The sequence below is a fragment of the Caretta caretta genome, chromosome 6 (assembly GCF_965140235.1).
Source record: "Caretta caretta isolate rCarCar2 chromosome 6, rCarCar1.hap1, whole genome shotgun sequence".
In the NCBI taxonomy this organism is placed as follows: domain Eukaryota; kingdom Metazoa; phylum Chordata; order Testudines; family Cheloniidae; genus Caretta; species Caretta caretta.
Window position 1 is genome coordinate 46,485,084 of NC_134211.1, and position 20,157 is coordinate 46,505,240.

General features: G+C 41.9%; 1 protein-coding gene across 9 annotated transcripts in view; it reads right to left on the reverse strand.

Annotated features, from left to right (window-relative positions):
• The window catches only part of NAV2 (neuron navigator 2), a 660,409-nt gene that overhangs the window by 283,538 nt on the left and 356,714 nt on the right, over positions 1-20,157 (reverse strand). The window contains exon 1 of one of the 9 annotated variants that reach the window (XM_075129475.1): positions 2,125-2,411. The exons of the other annotated variants lie outside the window; for them this stretch is intronic. Coding sequence (XP_074985576.1) covers positions 2,125-2,247 — 123 coding nt within the window. The 5' untranslated portion in view covers positions 2,248-2,411. Of the gene's footprint in view, positions 1-2,124; positions 2,412-20,157 lie in introns of those variants that run through there. 9 annotated transcript variants of the gene reach the window in all.

Here is a 20,157-nt window from a genome sequence, read left to right on the forward strand (position 1 = left end):
ACATGTGTATTTGTTTGGGTTTGGTTTTTGTTTACAAATCTGCCTTTGATCCAGTTTATCACTTAAGACCAGACTGGGTTTATTAGGCTCAGTAGAGACACACAAAGCCCAAAGGTTGCTCAGAAACAATCTCTTCCAGACCCTAAGGCACAATCCCTCCCAGAATTCCCTGGCAATTGGGGGAATAATGTGAACACTGCACTATCTGACCCTGCCTCCTTCCAACCCTCTGCAAGTTTGCATCACCCACCCACTCACCTCCCCCTCCCCACCACACGAGGAAGGAACAATCCCTGCATTCCCCTGTGCAACTGTGTCTGGTGTATGTGGAGGGAGGAGAAACATTATAACACCATCTAAAGTAGCACGAGGTCAAATCAATATTTTTTCAGACTGTTGTTCAACCTTACCCTATTTTTCACGATCTGTTTGAGATGGTTTGTCGTGAAAGCAGAGAGGTTGCTTTCATGACATTTCTCTGAGTCTTTCATGACTGAGTATATGTTCCTATTTTCCCTTCTCAGTTTAAGTCTGATTTTCCCTAGTTGATTTAAACTGCTCCATTCTCCCCAGGCTGAGATATGTAGGTGCTGACCAAAACCCATTCTATTTGCCAAGCCCATTCAAAAAGCGGCTTAGAAGTCCATGTGTGCAATACACACAGATACACCTGTGAATCTAATTCTCTCTACTTCGGAAGACAGCTTTCTCTGTCCCACGGAGTTCAGCAAACATTTTCCATGTATAAAGACTAAAGGGTCAGGCCCATCACAAATCCTTGGTACGGATGATAAACTTAAAAAAAAATCTTCAAAATAAAATCTGCACAGAACTGTAATTTTCGTCGTTGAAAGTAATAAGCTAACAGATGGGGCTTGCACTAGCCTCTCTTCTGAGCATACCAGGCAGCAGTTTGAACCAGGCTTGGGCAACCCCCACGCTCAAGTGGCACATTTTCCTTACCAGCTCAAAAATTCAATATTCTAGGAGGTACTCATGCATGCAGCATCTGACACTATCTGATCCCACGCACACAGCCGCTTCTCTATCAAGAACAATCTTCCTTAGGTGACATCTCTTCATCAAACAGGAAAACATTTTAGACCAGAGAGTTTTAAACGACAGCTCGATACATTATACATTTCTGTCAACACAAGGCCAGATGCTGTAAGGGGCTGAGCACCCTCAGCCCCACCGAGTTCAGAAAACGTTTTCCACGTATGAAGACTAAAGGATTAGGCCCATCACAAATCCTTGATACTGATTATAAACTTCTAAGGAAAAATCTTTAAAATAAAATCTGCATAGAACTGTAATTTTTGTTGCTTAAAGTAATAAGCTAGTAGAACAGAGAACAGCATTTAAACTCTCTCGCAGTGTCACTGCCTCAATATTCTATTCAACTAATAGCTTTAAAAAACATGGTAAAGTGCAATTGCATTAAGTTTTGACCACAGTTTAAGTCTTGGTATGGACAGTAATTTGAAAAGAGAGGCAGATGCGTGGGTTTCCTAATCTTATTTATGCTGCAGGAAGGATGAATCCACACACTTTCTGGTTACAAGAAACTGTGGTTTATTTTATTGTTCTGGGAAGAATAATGGGGAGATATAAACAAACTGATCAACAAACCCAGGACCTAAAATTGCTCCTCTCTGGAAAATTACTCCCGAAAGACTGAAAGAGAAAGAAAACTTCTCCCCCAACTACACTTCCCCCCACCCCAAAGGAAGAGAAAAGGACCATATACTCAGTCTACATTTCTATTTTTACTTTTAAATAAACTTAATTACCACAGAGATCAAACATACACAGAAATCTACAGCAGTACAAAAAGATGAACTAATAACTAACAGATTTGTCCGGAACTGGTCCCTCCTGCAATACACCAGACTACGGGAAGAAGCCTCACTTCAGCATCAGCTGTTGTAAAACAATCTATTTCACCTTACTAAGATTGCTATGTCACTTGGACAAAAACTCCTGTTTTCCTCCAGTGATCAACACTCAGAAAATAATACCATCCAAATAGGTTACAGAACAACTCTCCACATAAACTGAAATTTTACTTCTTAATCAATCCATGTGTGCGTGCTCTGAAATTCTTGCACGTGAAATTCTTACCAGTTTCATGGTCATGTTATTCTGTTCCCAGCGCCACAGCATCACACTCATTTTCCTTACAGAGCACCAACCAAGCACCTGCCAGAGGAGCCTCGACCAGGGAATGCTACAAATCCATCTCATGCGTGTCTCCAGTTCCTTATAATCCAGGTGTTACAGTAAGCTTTTCTCCCCTTTTGCTTAAGGCAAGTCATTTTCATGTTGTTGTTCTGGAGAGTTAGATTTCTTGTGGATAGAGGGAAACCAGAAACATTATGCACAGGCTACTCTCTCTGCCTTTCCCCCCACCCCCCTCTCAGCCAAATCAAACAACTCCTGAAAGGAGCTCTGAGAAGGCAGCTGGAGCTGCAGGAGTGAAAGCAGGACAAGGAAGTCTCCCCTCCCCCGGCAACCACAAGCACTTCACAGATTGGGCATTCCTGGTTCAATGGGCCGTTCATCATTTCAGAAAAGAATTGCATTTAACCCCTTCAGGGATGGGTTTATTTTGGCCCTGCAAACTGGATGAGGCATTCAAATTAGGTTATTTAAAAAAAGAGGGGCAGGGACATAAATATGGACCATTTATTTCCCTTTTGATTAACTTTAATAGCTCCTTAAAGAAACATTTTTGGAACAAAAGCAGTTCCAGGTGATATGTATTAGAAAACATAAAAAGGAATGGAGCAATCTATGGAGGAACCCACTCTCTTCATTAGGTCCTGAGGAACTGAGTTACAAAGTGCTTCTCCATTTACCCGGACTGACGAAGAGACTGATTCTTGAAGCTGGTTCTTTTTATTTCTAGTTAGTGCAACTAGAGAATCTTATACAGCTTCTACTTGGATTTTCTTTTTTTCCCACTTGCTAGATTACATGGGGCCAGATTGTCCCCTCCCTCAGTAAAAGCCAAAGAAAATAGATTTTTTTTAACAACATGTGGTTAAACTGTGGAACTCATTGACCCAGGAGTCATTGAGGCTAAGAACTTGATATTCATACGAATACTAAGAATATTCAGAGTTGTTATAATCAACAATAATAATTTTGGAAGCAAAATTAAACCCCATGTTCAGGTCCTTAAGCCAATCTCTATTAGATATCAGGAGAAACCTATGTGGAAGACATATTATCCCATCTGGCTACTGTGAGGTTTTTACACCCTCCTCTGAAGCCATGTCTCTATGAGCCATGTCTCTATGAGCCAGTGTCAGAGACAGGATACTGGACTAGATGGACCTTGAATCTGATCCAATATGGCAATTCCTGTGAAATCTCTTCAAGGATTTCACTCTCTCCTTCCTCCCCACCACCCGGCTGCCATCTTGACTGGGCAGGTGATTTTGCCCCCTAAATGGAAAAAAGCATATTACTTTCACCCAAATATGGAGGATCCCAATGGCTCTATAGAAGATGAGGGCAACTCAAGCAAAGACCCTATACCCCTACACCAACTGTAACCCCACGTGCATCCTCACCTGCCTCCTTGGCATCACAGCTCTTTTGCTCTCAGCAGCCCCCAGGAGCACTGCAGGGTGTACAAAGAAAAGGTAACAGCATGGAAATGCCTTACCTGTACAAGAAACTGGAGGGTGAACAATAGATACCTCGGCCTTGCCCCTGGGCCACCCAATTCCCTCCCTCTCTCTCAGTACAAGCCTTGCTCATGTAATAGGGATTTTGCAGGGTCAGGGTGGAAGAAACAGTGTTACAAGGACATCTGAGACCCTTTTCATATGGATAAGGGGGGTACAAACAGGTCTATGTTTCCCATGTCCTATTGTACACCTTGGACCATGAACCTTCCTTAGCATTATAAGAGTTACTCACTCTGAACATAATCTGAACTCCTATAAGTAACTTCCCAGGGAAAATGTATAATCCTTAGATAGAAAGTATGCTTTCTAGAGCTCAAGAACTGTCCGCTTTAGCATTAAACAGAGTGGGATACCATTCAACAAGAGGAAGTCCTACCTCTTTCTCAGAACACAATTTACACCCACAAAACTTACGTCTCTCTGTTTGCACCTGAAAAACTCAACTGCAGGCACAAATTGGACTACTTGTGCCTCTATCAGCCAAAACTGGTGCTTACTCCAGGTGGTCAAAGGAGTACACGCTCAAATCTGTGCCCTCTGTTCAACTGCAGATATACAAATGGGGCAACTAAGTGAGGTTGCTTAGTTAAAAACCATCTTGTGACTTTACTGCTTTCATCAAATTTAACATGCAACCATCAAGAGGATGCTGCTGCTGCTAAAATATTTCCAAAATCAATAAAGGAATATTTACAATATAATTTTGTATGTGCACCTAAATTTTTGAGAGGAAAAGAATCATTTCTCACCTAACTGACCAAGTCTTCTCTCCAGTGACTATGCCTCCACATATTTCTCTGCCTTTACCTTCATTCTTTAACTCTGTACTGTATTATATTACTCTGGAAAATAAAACATTTTTTGATTGCCTGTGTATGAAAAACTGCTAAAAAAGGGCCCAACCATTTCTCATCCCTTAAACAAAAAAAGTTTACGTGTACTTTTTTTTGGCAGACTTAATAGCTACACATAGAGAAAGAGATGCACAGATGTACAGAGACTTAAATTCTTTCAGTAAGTTATATTTGAACATTAGAAGTAAAATTTTAGACCTTTCTTGAGAATAAAAGCCTCTTTTTCCTTCGCTTTGCGACAACATGGACCAAAGCACTTGCAGCACAGGAAAATCTTCCTCATCAGCCCTCTACATAAGTGAGTATGCTGCTGAAAGGTCACTCATACAACAGTCAAAATCAGAGTGGGTCACGGACTATTGGAAGGTTTGAAAATAAGATGTATGGTTTTAAGGAGGGTCAAGGGCAGATACAATAACCTTCTGACAAGCCCATGAATGAATGAATACACTCCTAGAAAGAAGCTTGGATGTGAAGCCAAAGAGACTTATAAAAGAATTATGTAAGACTATCTCACCAGTTCTCACATGAACAGCCAGTGCCTTCCATTCATTCCCTTAACAGAGTTTAATTTGTCCCTTCCATGCTGCTGACACAAGGAAAACACCAAAAAGGCCTTCCTGTCAGTATACTAGCTGCTGGCTAGATCTCATGGCTGGAGATTCCATATTGTGCTTCCAGGAAGCACAAAAGGTTCAGCACAGGAAAAGCGAGGGGGCAAAATGTGACTTTAAGACACCTTTGTGCTCTCAGGATTCTGCCCTATTCTGAGAGCCAAATCAACCCACAGCATAAATTAGCAGAGCTGCCTAGAGATGCTCTCATTCAGAGCATCCTCCCAAGAGCTACTCTGCATTTGGAGCAGCTCAGAATCTCTCCTCCCACTCTCAATTTGCTCCCTGTGCCAGAGAATGTGGGGGGGAAAGGGGCACAATGCAGACCTCAATAAGAGGCTCTACACTGGGCCTCCACTGGAGAATTTTTCCCTCAGCCCCTGGTGCACAATTGTAGCCCCATATATATGCTGCAGCAGTGAATAGGGGCCAGAATCTGTCCTATGTCCAGAAGATGGATGGATAGGGATTTAAGTGGCAGACTTTCAGCACAATGATGTGTGTAACTACAAGATGTATGTAACATACTCAACTATGCTGAATGAGGGCTAGGGAAGTTCTCAGTTTGTCTGTCTGAAATATTATTCAGATGGTGTGATGCTCCCAAGGTTGGAGTGCAAATTCTATCTGTACCATCCCCATTCCCTTTTAATAACAACACATGAACCTAATATCCTGCACACAAATGCATTTTGCTGTTAGACATTTATTTAACAAACTGGCGTGAACTCAAGCCATAATTTGGGCTGAAGAATTCTTACCCACAGGATCCTGATAGGGTTGCCAGGTGTAACACGTATTTATTTGTTCTATCAAAAAGTATGACGTGGGAGCTACCTTTCATCCTCCCACCTCTCCATCAGATTCTCCTGACAAAGTGAAAGAGATTCAATTTGAGCTGAAGTTGGTAAAATCCCTGGAGCCCTGGCAGCACTGACCTCAAAGGGGCCTTTTACATACAGCTCTCAATTTAAAAGAAAAAGAAGGCAGGATACATGCTTGCATCTGATTTCTCTAAAAATAATGCACAAGAGGGTTCCCAAAAGCTTTATTATGAACTTTGACTGTTTGCAAATGATGACGCAGCAAAATATTAGCTCCTTCCACTCCCCACAATGCAATCTTCCTACAAGGACATTGTTTACACCTCTAATGGGCATCTAAATATCCTTATTAATGTGCTAAACAATACTGTTGTTATTTGCTTGTGGGTCTTCAGTGACATGAAGTATGTTTGACTCCAGCATACACAGCACCCTAAAGAGATATAATTCTAGATTCCATTGCTCTTTGAACAAAATTGTAGGGAAAACAGGAGGAAACAGATGTTGGAAACATTATTAATGAATTCAGTGCATACAATCATTGCCAGTACAGCAGTTACTACAAGGAAAGCTCAGGGAAATCCGTTAACTAATAATCCATTGTTTGGCTAAGGAAAAATATGTATGATAACTGCTTGTTCTTTGACCACTGCATATAATTCTCCAGTACTGAATGTGTCATAATTACTTTTGCTTTTTATCACATATCACTATCTCATTTATGATTACTGCTTGACAAATAGAACATTTAGTTATTTCTCTTTGTTGCAATCCTTTATGTAAATTTTAGAGCTGGTCAATATTTTTTTTTAATTAAAAGGGGGTTTGGGTCCAAAAATATTTTTTTTCTGAATTGAGAGGTGAATTGGGCGGTGGGGGTGGGGGCAAAATATTGTCAACATTATTAAAAAAATCCACTGTATTTGCAGAAAATGGTGTGGCTTTTTCAATTTTTATTTAAATATTTTGGTCAAAATTTGTATCAGAATTACTGAAAACAGTACCAGAGTGATGATCAAAATTTTTCACTTCAACTGGGCATGGGCGTGGTAAATAAAGTTGTCAATAACTATTTAGATAACTTTTGGATAAAAATCTCCCCGCCTAAAAAATCCAGTTTCTAAAAAAATTATTCTGATTTGAATACTGTGAAAGAAAATCAGTGCAAATTTTTTATTTTTTTTTGTACAAAAATCCTGGAATGTAATCCTTCAAAGATGCTGTATTAAGTTTGCTATGTGACTGTAAACTAAGAAAACAAATCCAGTTCTGATTTTAGAATGAAACTCCATTAGTTAACTATGGGCTTCTCTACACTACCGCTTAAGTCGATGTAACTTACATCACTCAGGAGTGTGAAAAAGCCACTCCCCTGAGCAATGCAAGTGCTGTCCACACCACCACTAAGTCGGTGGGAGACGCTTTCCCGCCGACATAGCTTCCGCCTCTCGCTGACTAAGTAATTATGCCAACGGAAGAGCGCTCTCCCATCGGCATGGCGTGGCGCATCTCACCAGACACATTACAGCAGCGAAGCTGCATCGGTGCAGCTGTGCCAACGTAGTGCTGTAGTGTAGGCTAGCTCTATGGAACTGTTGCTTGAAAAATCTTGCACGTGTTCCTAGTTCCATCAATTTCAGAAAGGTGAAAGGGCGTGAAAGATTTTCCTCAGGCTAATAAAAGAAGTGCAGAAGCAAGCCTTGTGTAGATCATCCGCTGTACAATGAGGCCCCATAGTTAAGCCTGAGTTTCTTGCTTTTGCAAGATGACAGGAGACTATATCCTTCCTTGTATAAGTGGTTTTAGCTAGGAGAATAGGTATACGTGCAATTAGAATCACTTGAAGCTTACAGCAGAAAAGCATTTCTACAATTGGCTCTATCAGAGAGAGGAGGTTTGGGGAGAGTAGCTGTGCTTTACCCTAATCGAACAGCAAAAAAGGCATCATTGATGTAATTACCTGGGAGGGAACAAGGCCAGAGTGCACTATCTGCCAGCACAAGGTAGAGCTGCAGTCCCCAATATTGGCAAGGACGTAAATGTAGCATAAAGCCATCTTTACTCCCAACCCCAAATGCTAGCCCTGAATGTCCCCATCAATACATCAGCATGTTAATAAGCAAGCATTTCTTTACATTTCCAGTGACATCGTGAATTACACCAATAAAGTAATGTCACTGAAAGACAAAATAAATGAAACCGTGTATATCCATTCATTAGATAGAGCTGCCATATTTAATACGGCTAACCCGTCTTGGAAACCGGAGAACTTCTATGAACCTCAAGTGAGAGTTGTGGGGAGATTGGCAGTAGGAAGGAGCCCTTTCAAATGTTCTTTCCCTTCAGCACCCCTTTCCTCCCAACCCCATTACACTTTCTTCTGTGTACCACCTAAGGCCTGAGACAGCATTTATCTGACCTCCAGGATTTTCCCATCAGGATTTTTCACGTAGGGTATATGAACCATCTTATCTACTGATTAAGCATGAGACACTCTTTTTGTCTGTGCTATCACTAATGTAAATAAGTCGCAGTAGTGATCAGGATACTACATCCCCCAACTGGCAAGATACATGTGCAAGTCCATTTTTTCTCCACACTGCTGCTTCAATGTTTTAATATTGAAGGGAAAGCTGAATCCTCAGACACCAAAGATGCACGTTGTTCCTAAGCAGGCACAATTTAAAGAAATTGTCAAAGTCATTCCTTTATTACAGTAATAAGCCATGTTCTACTACAGCCAAAGAAAAACTAGAGGAAATGTAAAACTGCGTAATGTTTTTCCTCCGTTTCAGACAGATTACACCATAACATGACACAGCTATAGAAACTTATATTCAGTGCAAATATTAACAAGAATACTCTCATAATAAATAAGAAATTATGTTAAAGTTGCACTGAATTAAATGACAGCCAAGGAATCTGACTTATGGAGAATGTTCTGGGGCTCTGCTGCCAAATTGCTATATATAGGAATGAACGGTATCTAGTAGATAGAAAGCAGAGGATCTTTGAGTCAGGACTCCCGGGTTCTATTCCCAGCTCTGCCACTGCCATGCTGTGTGATCTGGAGTAAGTCATTTAAATACACTGTTCCTCGGTTTTCCAACCTTTAAAATAGATATAATAAACTACCTCTCTCACAGGGGTTTTGTGAGCCTTAATGAATTTCTGTTAGCTGTAAATCACTTCCTGCACTGAAATTGAGGAGCAGCTGTGAACTGCAAAGGAATTGTGCCTGTGGAGCGCACAGCCCTTCTGTGAGAGATGCAGTAGTCTGTGCTCCATAGCCCTTCCAAACCAGTTTACAGCTGCAATGTGTGCACTCCATCTTCACACCCCAGTCCTGCCGCAGTGGCCAGTGTGAAAGAAAGGACAAGGTCATGGTTCATTTCTCCCCCTTTGGGGATTCCAGTTCCAAGTCAGCACTAAACTCCCCAGTCCTTGCATGCCAGAGACCTGATCCTGAAAGATCCTGAGCATCCTCAGCTCTCACAGAATTCAACAAGACTTGGGGGCACGCAGCACATTGCAGAATCCAGTCCCAAAAGCAACCAGTGGTTTGTCCCTGGCCCCTCTGCTGAATCACCTTGAGCATTTCCTCAGGATCAGGATCAATCTTGGCCTTTAGCAATGCCATTTGGACAAAATGGACTTTAATCACAGAACTGTGTTTACTGAGAAAATATGAAAACAATAACGATACAGTTCTGTACTCAACTTATATTTAGTGGAAAGGAAAGGGAACCTATTAATGGGGAATCTAATTGCTATCAAAGCATGACTTGCTTAATTTTTTCTGCCATGGATGAAGAAAACAGAAGCCAGTCATTTAGCGATTGTAATGAAATCTCTGCTTTCCCTCCCAGATCAATAGGGCCAGAGGCACAGATTAAGGAGCTATCCTTGAGCATATTGAGGACCCTTGCCCAGACACACAGAGACCTACCATCTGTTTTACCCATTTCATAATGTGGAATTCTATATACCGTAAACTATAAAGTGCTGTGGTGCACAAAAGGTTACTCAGTAATTGATACCTTTCTTTCAGCCTTATGTTTTCTCCAAAAGATAAAACACAGTGATATCACGCTGAGGCAAATTTTACTTTCCAAAAATTAAAAACTATGCTTGGCATTGAGACATTTTGTACTGATGAAGCACACATTCAAAGAAAATGGACAAATACTCTTACTACATTTGAAACCACGCTATGGATTCACAATGCTTTAACATCTCCTGGGCAGTATTGTCTATGTCCTATGTCACCCAAAACTATGAGTACTTGACACAAAATAACAAACAATAATTTAAAAAGAACTGATCAGCACTCCTTAAGGATGTGCACAATATTTCTGAAAAGTAAATAAACCACAAACCATTAACAAAATTGCTCCGTAATAACAAAGGACTCCCTCAGCTATGCCTCCAGAATCTCACACTAAACCAAGTCCCTGTCCCAGAAAAGCTTGGAACAACACATGGACCTTATAATACATGTAGAAACTAGCGCTGGTTGAAAACCAGAATGACATTTTTTTAAAAAATCAAAATTTGAAACTTTGACAAAATATATAATTGAAATTTCAAATATTGAATTTTTTGACCAGCTCTACATGGAGTTCTTCATACCAGGTCTCTGCCAGAGCAGAGAGAGGGTACTGCATGCTCAAAACATCCTCTCTGCACAGCCCTATAATTTAAACCTGGGTGCTACTAAATTAAGTGCACCCATCAATTGCAACCACTGTGAAATCACTGGAAGCGATAGGCAGGCAGGGGCCTAACCATCTTCTAGAACTTTAAATTCTGATTTTTTTGGTATGTTAAAATAATCAGGTCTATATTCTGCCCTGACTTGCATCCCCTTATTAACTACAGGGTAGCAGTGGGAGTTAAGTCCAGGCAGAAATGTTTTAGTCAATTTAATAGTGGTTTAGGGTGCCAGAATTACAGCTGTGAAGCCCTCTGTTTGGGCCTGATCCAATCCCCATTGATGTTAATGGAAATATTCCCACGGGTTGCAACGGAGCTGGATCGGTTTATGAACAGAATATACACTTTAAGTGTCCGGGTACCATCAATCTCCCCTGAGACTGGAACTCTGATATTAAACAGGAAAATATTTCCACAATGTCCTATCCATGCTTGCTCCTTGGCTTGATAATGACCAAAGCAGTATCTGTTGCTGTAATGGATTTACAGGCATATCCACTTATTTTTGGTTGTTTATTAGAGCATTATCTTTGAAATATTTCAGTGTTCCCTTGCCCTCCTCATTATGCAGCACTGAGTCATCAGCTTTACTCGAGCTTATCTCTCAATGATCCCTGGGATGACATCAGCAGCCTGAGAGTTGGACAGTTCCATGCACTTCAAAGACCTGTTTTGCTGCCTACCCCTCCCATGTTCAAATATAGATTAGTCAGAGCTGCTGATAACCTGACAGCACTGCCTTCATTGTATTCACAGTTTCCCCAGTCTGTAAAGCACAGATGAGATCTCTGCAGAGATGCATTTCAGACATCAGCCACAATCAGCTCACACATGGGACTAACTGCTGAGGTTTAAGCAGAAGTCAATATCTGACTGTAATTCATTTAATGAAAACACACTTTGCTGCTTACTCTAGATAGTCTTCTCTCTTATTTGTGGCCTTTAAAAGGACATAGATTCTGTAGCCATACCAGAAAGTATTTGAAAATAAAATGTACATGGGCATTCTGTACCTAAGTGAGGTTTTCATCTGATCTGAAGAAACCAGATTACAGTCTGTCATAAATATAAAGGGAAGGGTAATCACCTTTAAAATCCCTCCTGGCCAGAGGAAAAATCCTTTCACCTGTAAAGGGTTAAGAAGCTAGGATAACCTCGCTGACACCTGACCAAAATGACCAGTGAGGAGACAAGATACTTTCAAAAGCTGGGAGGAGGGAGAAAAACAAAGGGTCTGTGCCTATCTGTGTGATGCTTTTGCCGGGGACAGAACAGGAATGGAGTCTTAGAACTTAGTAAGTAATCTAGCTAGATATGCATTAGATTATGATTTCTTTAAATGGCTGAGAAAATTAAACTGAGCTGAATAGAATGAATATTCCTGTCTGTGTGTCTTTTTTGTAACTTAAGGTTTTGCCTAGAGGGATTCTCTATGTTTTGAATATAATTACCCTGTAAGGTATTTACCATCCTGATTTTACAGAGGTGATTCTTTTTACTGTTTCTTCTATTAAAATGTTTCTTTTCAAGAACTGAATGCTTTTTTCATTGTTCTAAGATCCAAGGGTTTGGGTTGGTGGTCACCTATGCAAATTGGTGAGGATTTTTACCAAATCTTCCCCAGGAAGTGGGGTGCACGGGTTGGGAGGATTTTGGGGGGAAAGACGTTTTCAAGCAACGTTTTCCCAATAAACCCAGATAAATGTTTGGTGGTGGCAGTGGAAGTCCAAGGGCAAAGGGTAAAATAGTTTGTACCTTGGGAAAGTTTTAACCTAAGCTGGTAAAAGTAAGCTTAGGAGGTTTTCATGCAGGTCCCCACATCTGTACCCTAGAGTTCAGAGTAGGGAATGAACCTTGACACAGTCAGAAACTGGGAAGGATTCCTTACAGAGTATAACTTTTATTGTAACTTGTAACAGGACAGTAAGTGAGAGATAAAGTCTAAACTTGGAAATTATTTGGTAGGCTCAGATAAAATAGAAATGAAGGGCTATAATGTGCATATATTGGTGCATTGAAAGATGAATGCACTAATTCTCTATCTTTATATTCATCTTTGTATATAAAAATAACACTCTGTCATGAATTGTTAACAGCATGAAATGAAGTGAATCCAATATTAGTTTCAAGGAATGCTGTGTATATCTCAGCTTGCTACCTTTTTCCATAGAGCAAACACACACCTACAATCAGAAACACCTTTTATTTTACATTAAAAGAACAAGGAAGAAGAAAAGCAGGGTCTTTCTGAGAGAGCACAGTGTGTGTGTCTCCTTTGATGGTCTGCCATGAACTGAGAACAAAATGGCTGCTGAAATCTGAACATAGTGAGAATGCTTTAAGAAAAGGAGTACTTGTGGCACCTTAGAGACTAACAAACTTATTTGAGCATAAGCTTTCATGAGCTACAGCTCACTTCTTTGGATGCCTCTAAAGTGCCCCAAGCACTCCTTTTCTTTTTGTGGATACAGACTAACACGGCTGCTACTTTGAAACCTGAGAATGCTTTGAAATTTAAAGGTACAGCGCACAGAAAGAAAAAGGCCCTATTGTTTCATAGTTGCATACATAATACAGTGCATTTTTACAGAACGATTCTGCTAGATGCTACTTTCAATCATGTGTTTGAAACTGGTGTGGTGTAGGATCCCTTCTTAGAAATGCGTTATTCCAAATCACCTGCCTTGGCATGGAAAATCCATGTATAATTTCAGTACTGCTAACACAAAGCATTCAAAAATCATTAGTCAGAACCCCAGAATCAGGATATTTAAGAAAAATACATTTGGGTTGGGTTTTTTTTGCCTTCTAGTTTTCAACTTCAAGGTGTACATGTGTCATAATTTCAATTTTTTCCTCTACAACCTTGAGAGCTAAGATCATAGTTTTATTGTAAATGAAAATTGGAGTTCTCATTTAGTGACATGACTCCAGGATCTGGGGCTTTAAGAAAACAACCAAATATTGTAAAACTCATGATAAAATTGAGAGCTGGCTACACTACAACTTTTGGGGAGCCAGGAAGTCAGTCAAGCATCATTGCAACACCTATAACAGAATGAACAAAAGAACTACATTGACATTAAATGGAAGGGTTAATGTCCCTTAATATACCCTTGGGGTATAATAAAACAAATTCAAGATGTCTAACAAAGGAGTTCCCACTCCATCAATAACAAAGTATCCACAATAGCCCCTCCAAACTTGGCCCTTCACCTCAGATTCAGGCATCTCCTTACCTTTGGGCAGCAGCCAGTTCGTGCATGCAATGCAGTCCAAGCCCCCAACAGCTGCATACACATGCTGCTCCCTGGCCCTGTCTCCAGCCTAAGAATTCAGGCTCCGGGATGTCCATATCCCTGCATCCACAGCACGCCTCCACTGTACTGTCTCTTCTAGAGCAGCATTCCCATCCTCCAATAGAAGGAAAGCTTGAAGTAGGAATGGGATTTCCTACCTGCTCTCTAGCTGACAAGGGCTCTGGTGAGGTGGAGAAGCTAGCTGCCCCTCTTACTCAGCCCTTAATCATCAGTACTCCAGGGTTGGGACTGACTTTCACATTGTTGCTAATGACCCATGGAAAACTACACTGGCTTCAGTTGTTTGCAACACTGCATCTCTCAGATAAACCCAAACACAAAGATTCTCAGTGCTCACTACTGGCAAACTTAGATTTATAGAGTACCTTCTGTGATGATTTGGGGAATATGTACAATTTATGAATCCCGGTTAACGCTATGAAATTGTTTTTATGAAACTGCTGTATTTTATTACCTCTACCTATATGTCAATTGCACCGTTGCTGACAAGGGCTGTGTCACCTCCCCCCCCCCCCGACCAGCTACAATTGTGGGGTGGAGGGTTGTTAGAACTCAGTGACCAACTATTCAGGTGGAAGCATCTTGAGACAATGAGTTAACCGAACCCTAGAAGAATTAGTTTTGTCCGACCTCTCTACATTGGGTTGGCAAAGGAGAGAGAATGGAAAATTCCCAAATATAGAACAAAAACTCCAAGTTGTTGATGCTAAAAAAAACCAGTCTGGGTGGGATGGGGAAGCCTCTCAGAGAAATACAGGAAGTCTTGGGCAGGAGAGGAGAAGAGAAGGGATGCTTTCATAGCAGGGGAGGCCCGATTTACATTCAGGACCAAACAAGGTCAAAGCAAATTGACCTGGGGGGAGAAACAGAGAGAGGCTCCATGATTGAGAAGACAAGAAATGTACTGTAGAAGGACCACACTGGATGGCCCCTAAGGACTCTTACTCTAGCCCAAAGAATGCTCTGACATAGTGAGGAGAACAGAGGCAGGGAAATGTGTGTAGGGCCAGTGGTGAGCTGGAGCCGGTTCACACTGGTTCACACTAACCGGTTGTTAAATTTAGAAGCCAGTTTAGAACCGGTTGTTAAAGGGTTGGGCAAACTCCAGCCTGCGGGCCACATCCTGTCCGGCCTGCCTGAGCTCCCAGCTGGGGAGGCTCCGCACTTCGGCGGCGGGTCCTTCACTCGCTCCGGGTCTTCGGTGGCGGGTCCCTCAGAACCGGTTCTTCAGATTTTGGCAGCTCATCACTGCATAGGGCTCATTATTTTTGCACAGAACTTTGTATTTCGCATGTGACTAAGTATAGAGCAATGGTGGTTTAGAATCCTGTGCAAAGTGTGTGTTATGTATTACACCTATCGCATGCCCTTGAAGAATTAATCTGTCACCCCAGAGTACCCTCACAGTTGGAGTTCTGGGAGGGGTGTGTTTAAGCTACTGGGAGAGTCTGAAGGGTCAACTCTAGTCTCTAGGGCTAAGGTAGTTGGTTAAGGATGGGGTGCTAGATAGAGGATCTGCACCTTCAGAGTGTGCAGAGTCTTGAAACGGGAGAGTCTGTTCAGATTCAAGAGGCTTAAAGTACATGGGATCCAGCGGTTGATTCCCTCACAGCAGTCTGGTGAGCATCCAAGAAGTGGGGTGGGGAAGAACTCAACAAGATCTGTGTCACCTTCTATGTAAGACATAGAATTTCTTACAGGTAAAGAGAATACAAGCCCTGGATAAGTTAAAACAATTTGAACATAAACTTTCAACAACCATAAAGAAAAATATTCCAGACAGCTTGGAACAGAAATGAAAAGTACATCATCAAAAGATACCACGGTAAGAGAAATAGCCTGAAGAGGTCTCTCCTTGCAGAGCACAGATTGCTAGATGATGCATACACTTTATAAAACAACAAAATGCCAGTAATAAAACTGAGGAAACTCAGTGGTACAAAATTAAGATGAATGGCTTTGAAAATGTATGTGTTGCAGCATGTGCAGCAGTATTGCTTAAATCTCAGAGAAGATGGAGAGCCTAGAATCATTTTTTTCACTAGCACCAGAGAGACAGGGAGTGAGATTATGTTTCAGATAGCTTGGAGGAGATTGACTGATGCATGATTTAGGAAGAACGTCCCAGATTATGCTGAAGCTATTACAGGTTCATGTTTTTGTTCCTGTTAATAAATCTGACTGCAAAATACAGTTAACCCAATTCAGCCTATTTCCATTCAGTGTCTCCATGTTTTGCTAAACATGATTGTTATTTTTTCCATTTCCTCCTTACTCTTTTCCACGCATTACTGCCTGTATTATTTTCCCCTTTACCTTTTTACCTTCCAGCTCTTTTCTCTCATGAACTGAAAGTCTCACTTTTCTTCATTGCATTTTTTATAGCCAAAATGAGAGAGAGAGAGAGAGACAGAGAAGAGGGGGATCAGGGGTTGGTACATGCTACACGTTTTTCCTCAGTACCCTCAATCCATCAACTTGGATTCTTTTCTTCAGGTGCAGCTCAGTTGGGGTGGTGGTGTTTTTTTACCACCACAGTCTGCATTTCATCTGGATTTTAAACAAAATGGAACTAAATTCATTCACTTTGGTGTTTATGCATGGAATCTCTCTCTTTCCTGCCTTCCACACCTTTCTTTCTCAGGATTATTGAGGGTAATTCCATGCCCTCTGCTTTCAATTTTTGTCTCTAATCTTGCCATCTGTACACACTGCTGTACCCTCAATCACCCCAAATAAAATACAGGGTGATAGCTGAAGTCTTAAGCAGAGTTTTAGCAGATTAGACTCAACCAAAGCTACTCTTTGACTGTTCCCTCTTTGAGGTGGTGGAGTGTGTGTATGTGGAGACTTGGGGAAGAGAGATGGAAGTGGATCAGCTACCACTACTGACAAACACAGAAATGAAGGTGATCAAATTCATCACCAAAGTGCGTTGGGATTCATTCAGTACAAAAAGTGCTATATAAATCCAAATTCTGTTTTATGATGCAGGATATGCATATCTGCATCCTGATACAATATTATTGTTCTAAAGGGGTGAATGAATGATTAGTTGCCATGGTAGGGAGCCCCAGAATGCCTGTTAGAACAGAGCTCTGAGTCACTAGATTTCAGAGTAGCAGCCGTGTTAGTCTGAATCCACAAAAAGAAAAGAGTACTTGTGGCACCTTAGAGACAAACAAATTTATTTGAGCATAAGCTTTCATGAGCGGGGCCGACGGACAGAACCCCAGACTGGCAGCGCGGATGGCAGACAAAACCCCAGACTGGTAGCACGCTGAGCTGCTCAGCCCGCTGCTGGTCTGGGGTTCTGTCCGCCGGCCCCTGCCAGCCAGGGTCCCAGCCGCCAGCCCCGCTCAGCCTGCTGCCGGCCCGGGGTTCAGTCCATCCAGGCCAGCAGTGGGTTGAGTGGGGCCGGCGGACGGGACCCTGGCTAGGAGCAGAGTGCCACTAAAAATCAGCATGCGTGCCGCGGGTTGCCAACCCCTGGTCTAGACTAAAGTTTGTGGTCCTATTGTAACTTGAGTTAATTAAATGCCATTTTACTTTAGCTATCCAATATATTTGTAAATGCTAATCGAGACACCCCCCAATCGTTTCCTCCTTTCGACATCTCCAACTCAAGGAATATTTCCAACACACCACTGAACAGCACACTAACCCACAGAAAGCTTCCTACCAACACTACAAAAAGAAGGATTAAGCGTGGACTCCTCCTGATGGTCGAAACAACAGACTGGACTTCTACATAGAGTGCTTCCGCTGACGTGCACGGGCTGAAATTGTGGAAAAGTGGCATCACTTGCCCCATAACCTCAGCCGTGCGGAACACAACGCCATCCACAGCCTCAGAAACAACTCTGACATTATAATCAAAAAGGCTGACAAAAGAGGTTCTGTAGTCATCATGAATAGGTCAGAATATGAACGAGAGGCTGCTAGACAACTCTCTGACACCACGTTCTACAGGCCATTACCCTCTGATCCCACTGAGGATTACCAAAAGAAACTACACCATCTGCTCAAGAAACTCCCTGAAGAAGCACAGGAACAAATCTACACTGACACACCCCTAGAGCCCCGACCAGGAGTATTCTATCTGCTACACAAAATCCATAAACCTGGGAATCCCGGATGCCCCATCATCTCAGGCATTGGCATCCTGACAGTAGGATTGTCTGGCTATGTAGACTCTCTCCTCAGGCCCTATGCTACCAGGACTTCCAGCTATCTTCAAGACACTGACTTCCTGAGGAAACTACAGTCTTCCAGAAAACACCATCTCAGGCACTATGGATGTAGAAGCTCTCTACATGAACATTCCACACAAAGATGGACTACAAGCCATCAGGAATAGCATCCCCGATACTATCACAGCAAACCTGGTGGCTGAACTTTGTGACTTTGTCCTCACCCACAACTATTTCAGATTTGGGAACAATTATGCATTCAAGTCAGCGGGACTGCTATGGGTACGCTCAAGGCCAGGGCCAGCTCCAGGCACCAGTGAAACAAGGAGGTGCCTGGGGTGGCAAATGTAAGGGGCAGCAGGACGTCGTGCTCTGGGGTGGCAATCCGCCCTCGGCAGTGGAGGGAATTCGGCGGCCGCTCCGTCAGAGCACGTTTCATGCTTGGCGGCAATTCGGCGGCGGGGACGCAACTCTTCTTCAGCCGCCGGCAGCAATTCGGCGACCGCACCATCACTCCGCCTCCGTGTTCGGTGGCAAGGTTTTTTGTTTTGGTTTTTTTTTGCCACTTGGAGCGGCAAAAACGCTGGAGCCGGCCCTGCTCATGGCCCCACATTATGCCAACATTTTTATGGCTGACTTAAAACAACATTTCCTCAGCTCTCGTCCCCTAATGCCCCTACTCTACTTGTGCTACATTGATGACATCATCATCATCTGGACCCATGGGAAGGAGGCCCTTGAGGAATTCTACCAGGATTTCAACAACTTCCACCCCACCGTCAACCTCAGCCTGGACCAGTTCACACAAGAGGTCCACTTCCTAGACACTACAGTGCTAATAAGCTATGGTCACATAAACACACCACCCTATACCAGAAACCTACTGACCGCTATACTTACTGACATGCCTCCAGCTTTCATCCAGACCACATCACACGGTCCATTGTCTAGAGCCAACCACTAAGATATAACCATATTTGCTCCGAGCCCTCAGACAGAGACAAACACCTACAGTGTTTAGGGTGTAAGTGTCTAGGGTGACCAGATAGCAAGTATGAAAAATCAGAACAGAGTGCAGGGGTTAATAGGTGCCTATATAAGAAAAAGCCCCAAATATTGGGACTGTCCCTATAAAATCAGGACATCTGGTCACCCTAGAAGTGTTCAGGAAACAATCTATTAAGTTCTAGTCAGTACTAGGTAATAGTTCAAAAATTCCCTGATCCACATTCATAATAGTTTGAGGAACCCAGAGAAAAACAGAAATTCAGGCTTAAACTTGGATGCTATGCATATATATAATATTTTTCATTAATTATTACAATTATATATAACCAGGAGTTTATTCACTGGGTAATTTCAAGGACACCCCAAAGGGAGTACCTGGAGTGAATGATGCTTTGGGTTTGGTTTAATTTTGTATTCACTTAAGTCACCAAGCTGACTCTCAGGTAAATAGTGCTAGTAATATTTTTCCTAATTGTGCCCTTCATGTTTCTTGGGTAAGTATTACTAATGTCTTCTTTGCCTAATTAGCTATTTACCCAAGATATGATAAAGGTTCCCGATCTCCCCAGCACTTACCTTAAAATAAGCATTAAAAATTACAATTGACAAAGAAATATACTTAAAACATATTGAGTCTGACTCTCCCTTGCCTTGCACTTTCTACAAAGTGAGTGCAAAATGTACACACCATTTGGACTGGATAGATATTTTTACACTCACTTTGCACAGCTAATGACTTCAAAGGTGCAAGACAGCAGAGAATCAGATCTGTATAATTGTATACATTTAAGGCTTTGCAAAAAATTTCCATTCTCTATTATGTGCAGACACTCTGATGCCACACTGATAGGCATGGCATAAGAAACAAATAGATAAGAACAAAATAGGTACTGCAGCAGTTATATAGATCTTGGATATGAAAGACCC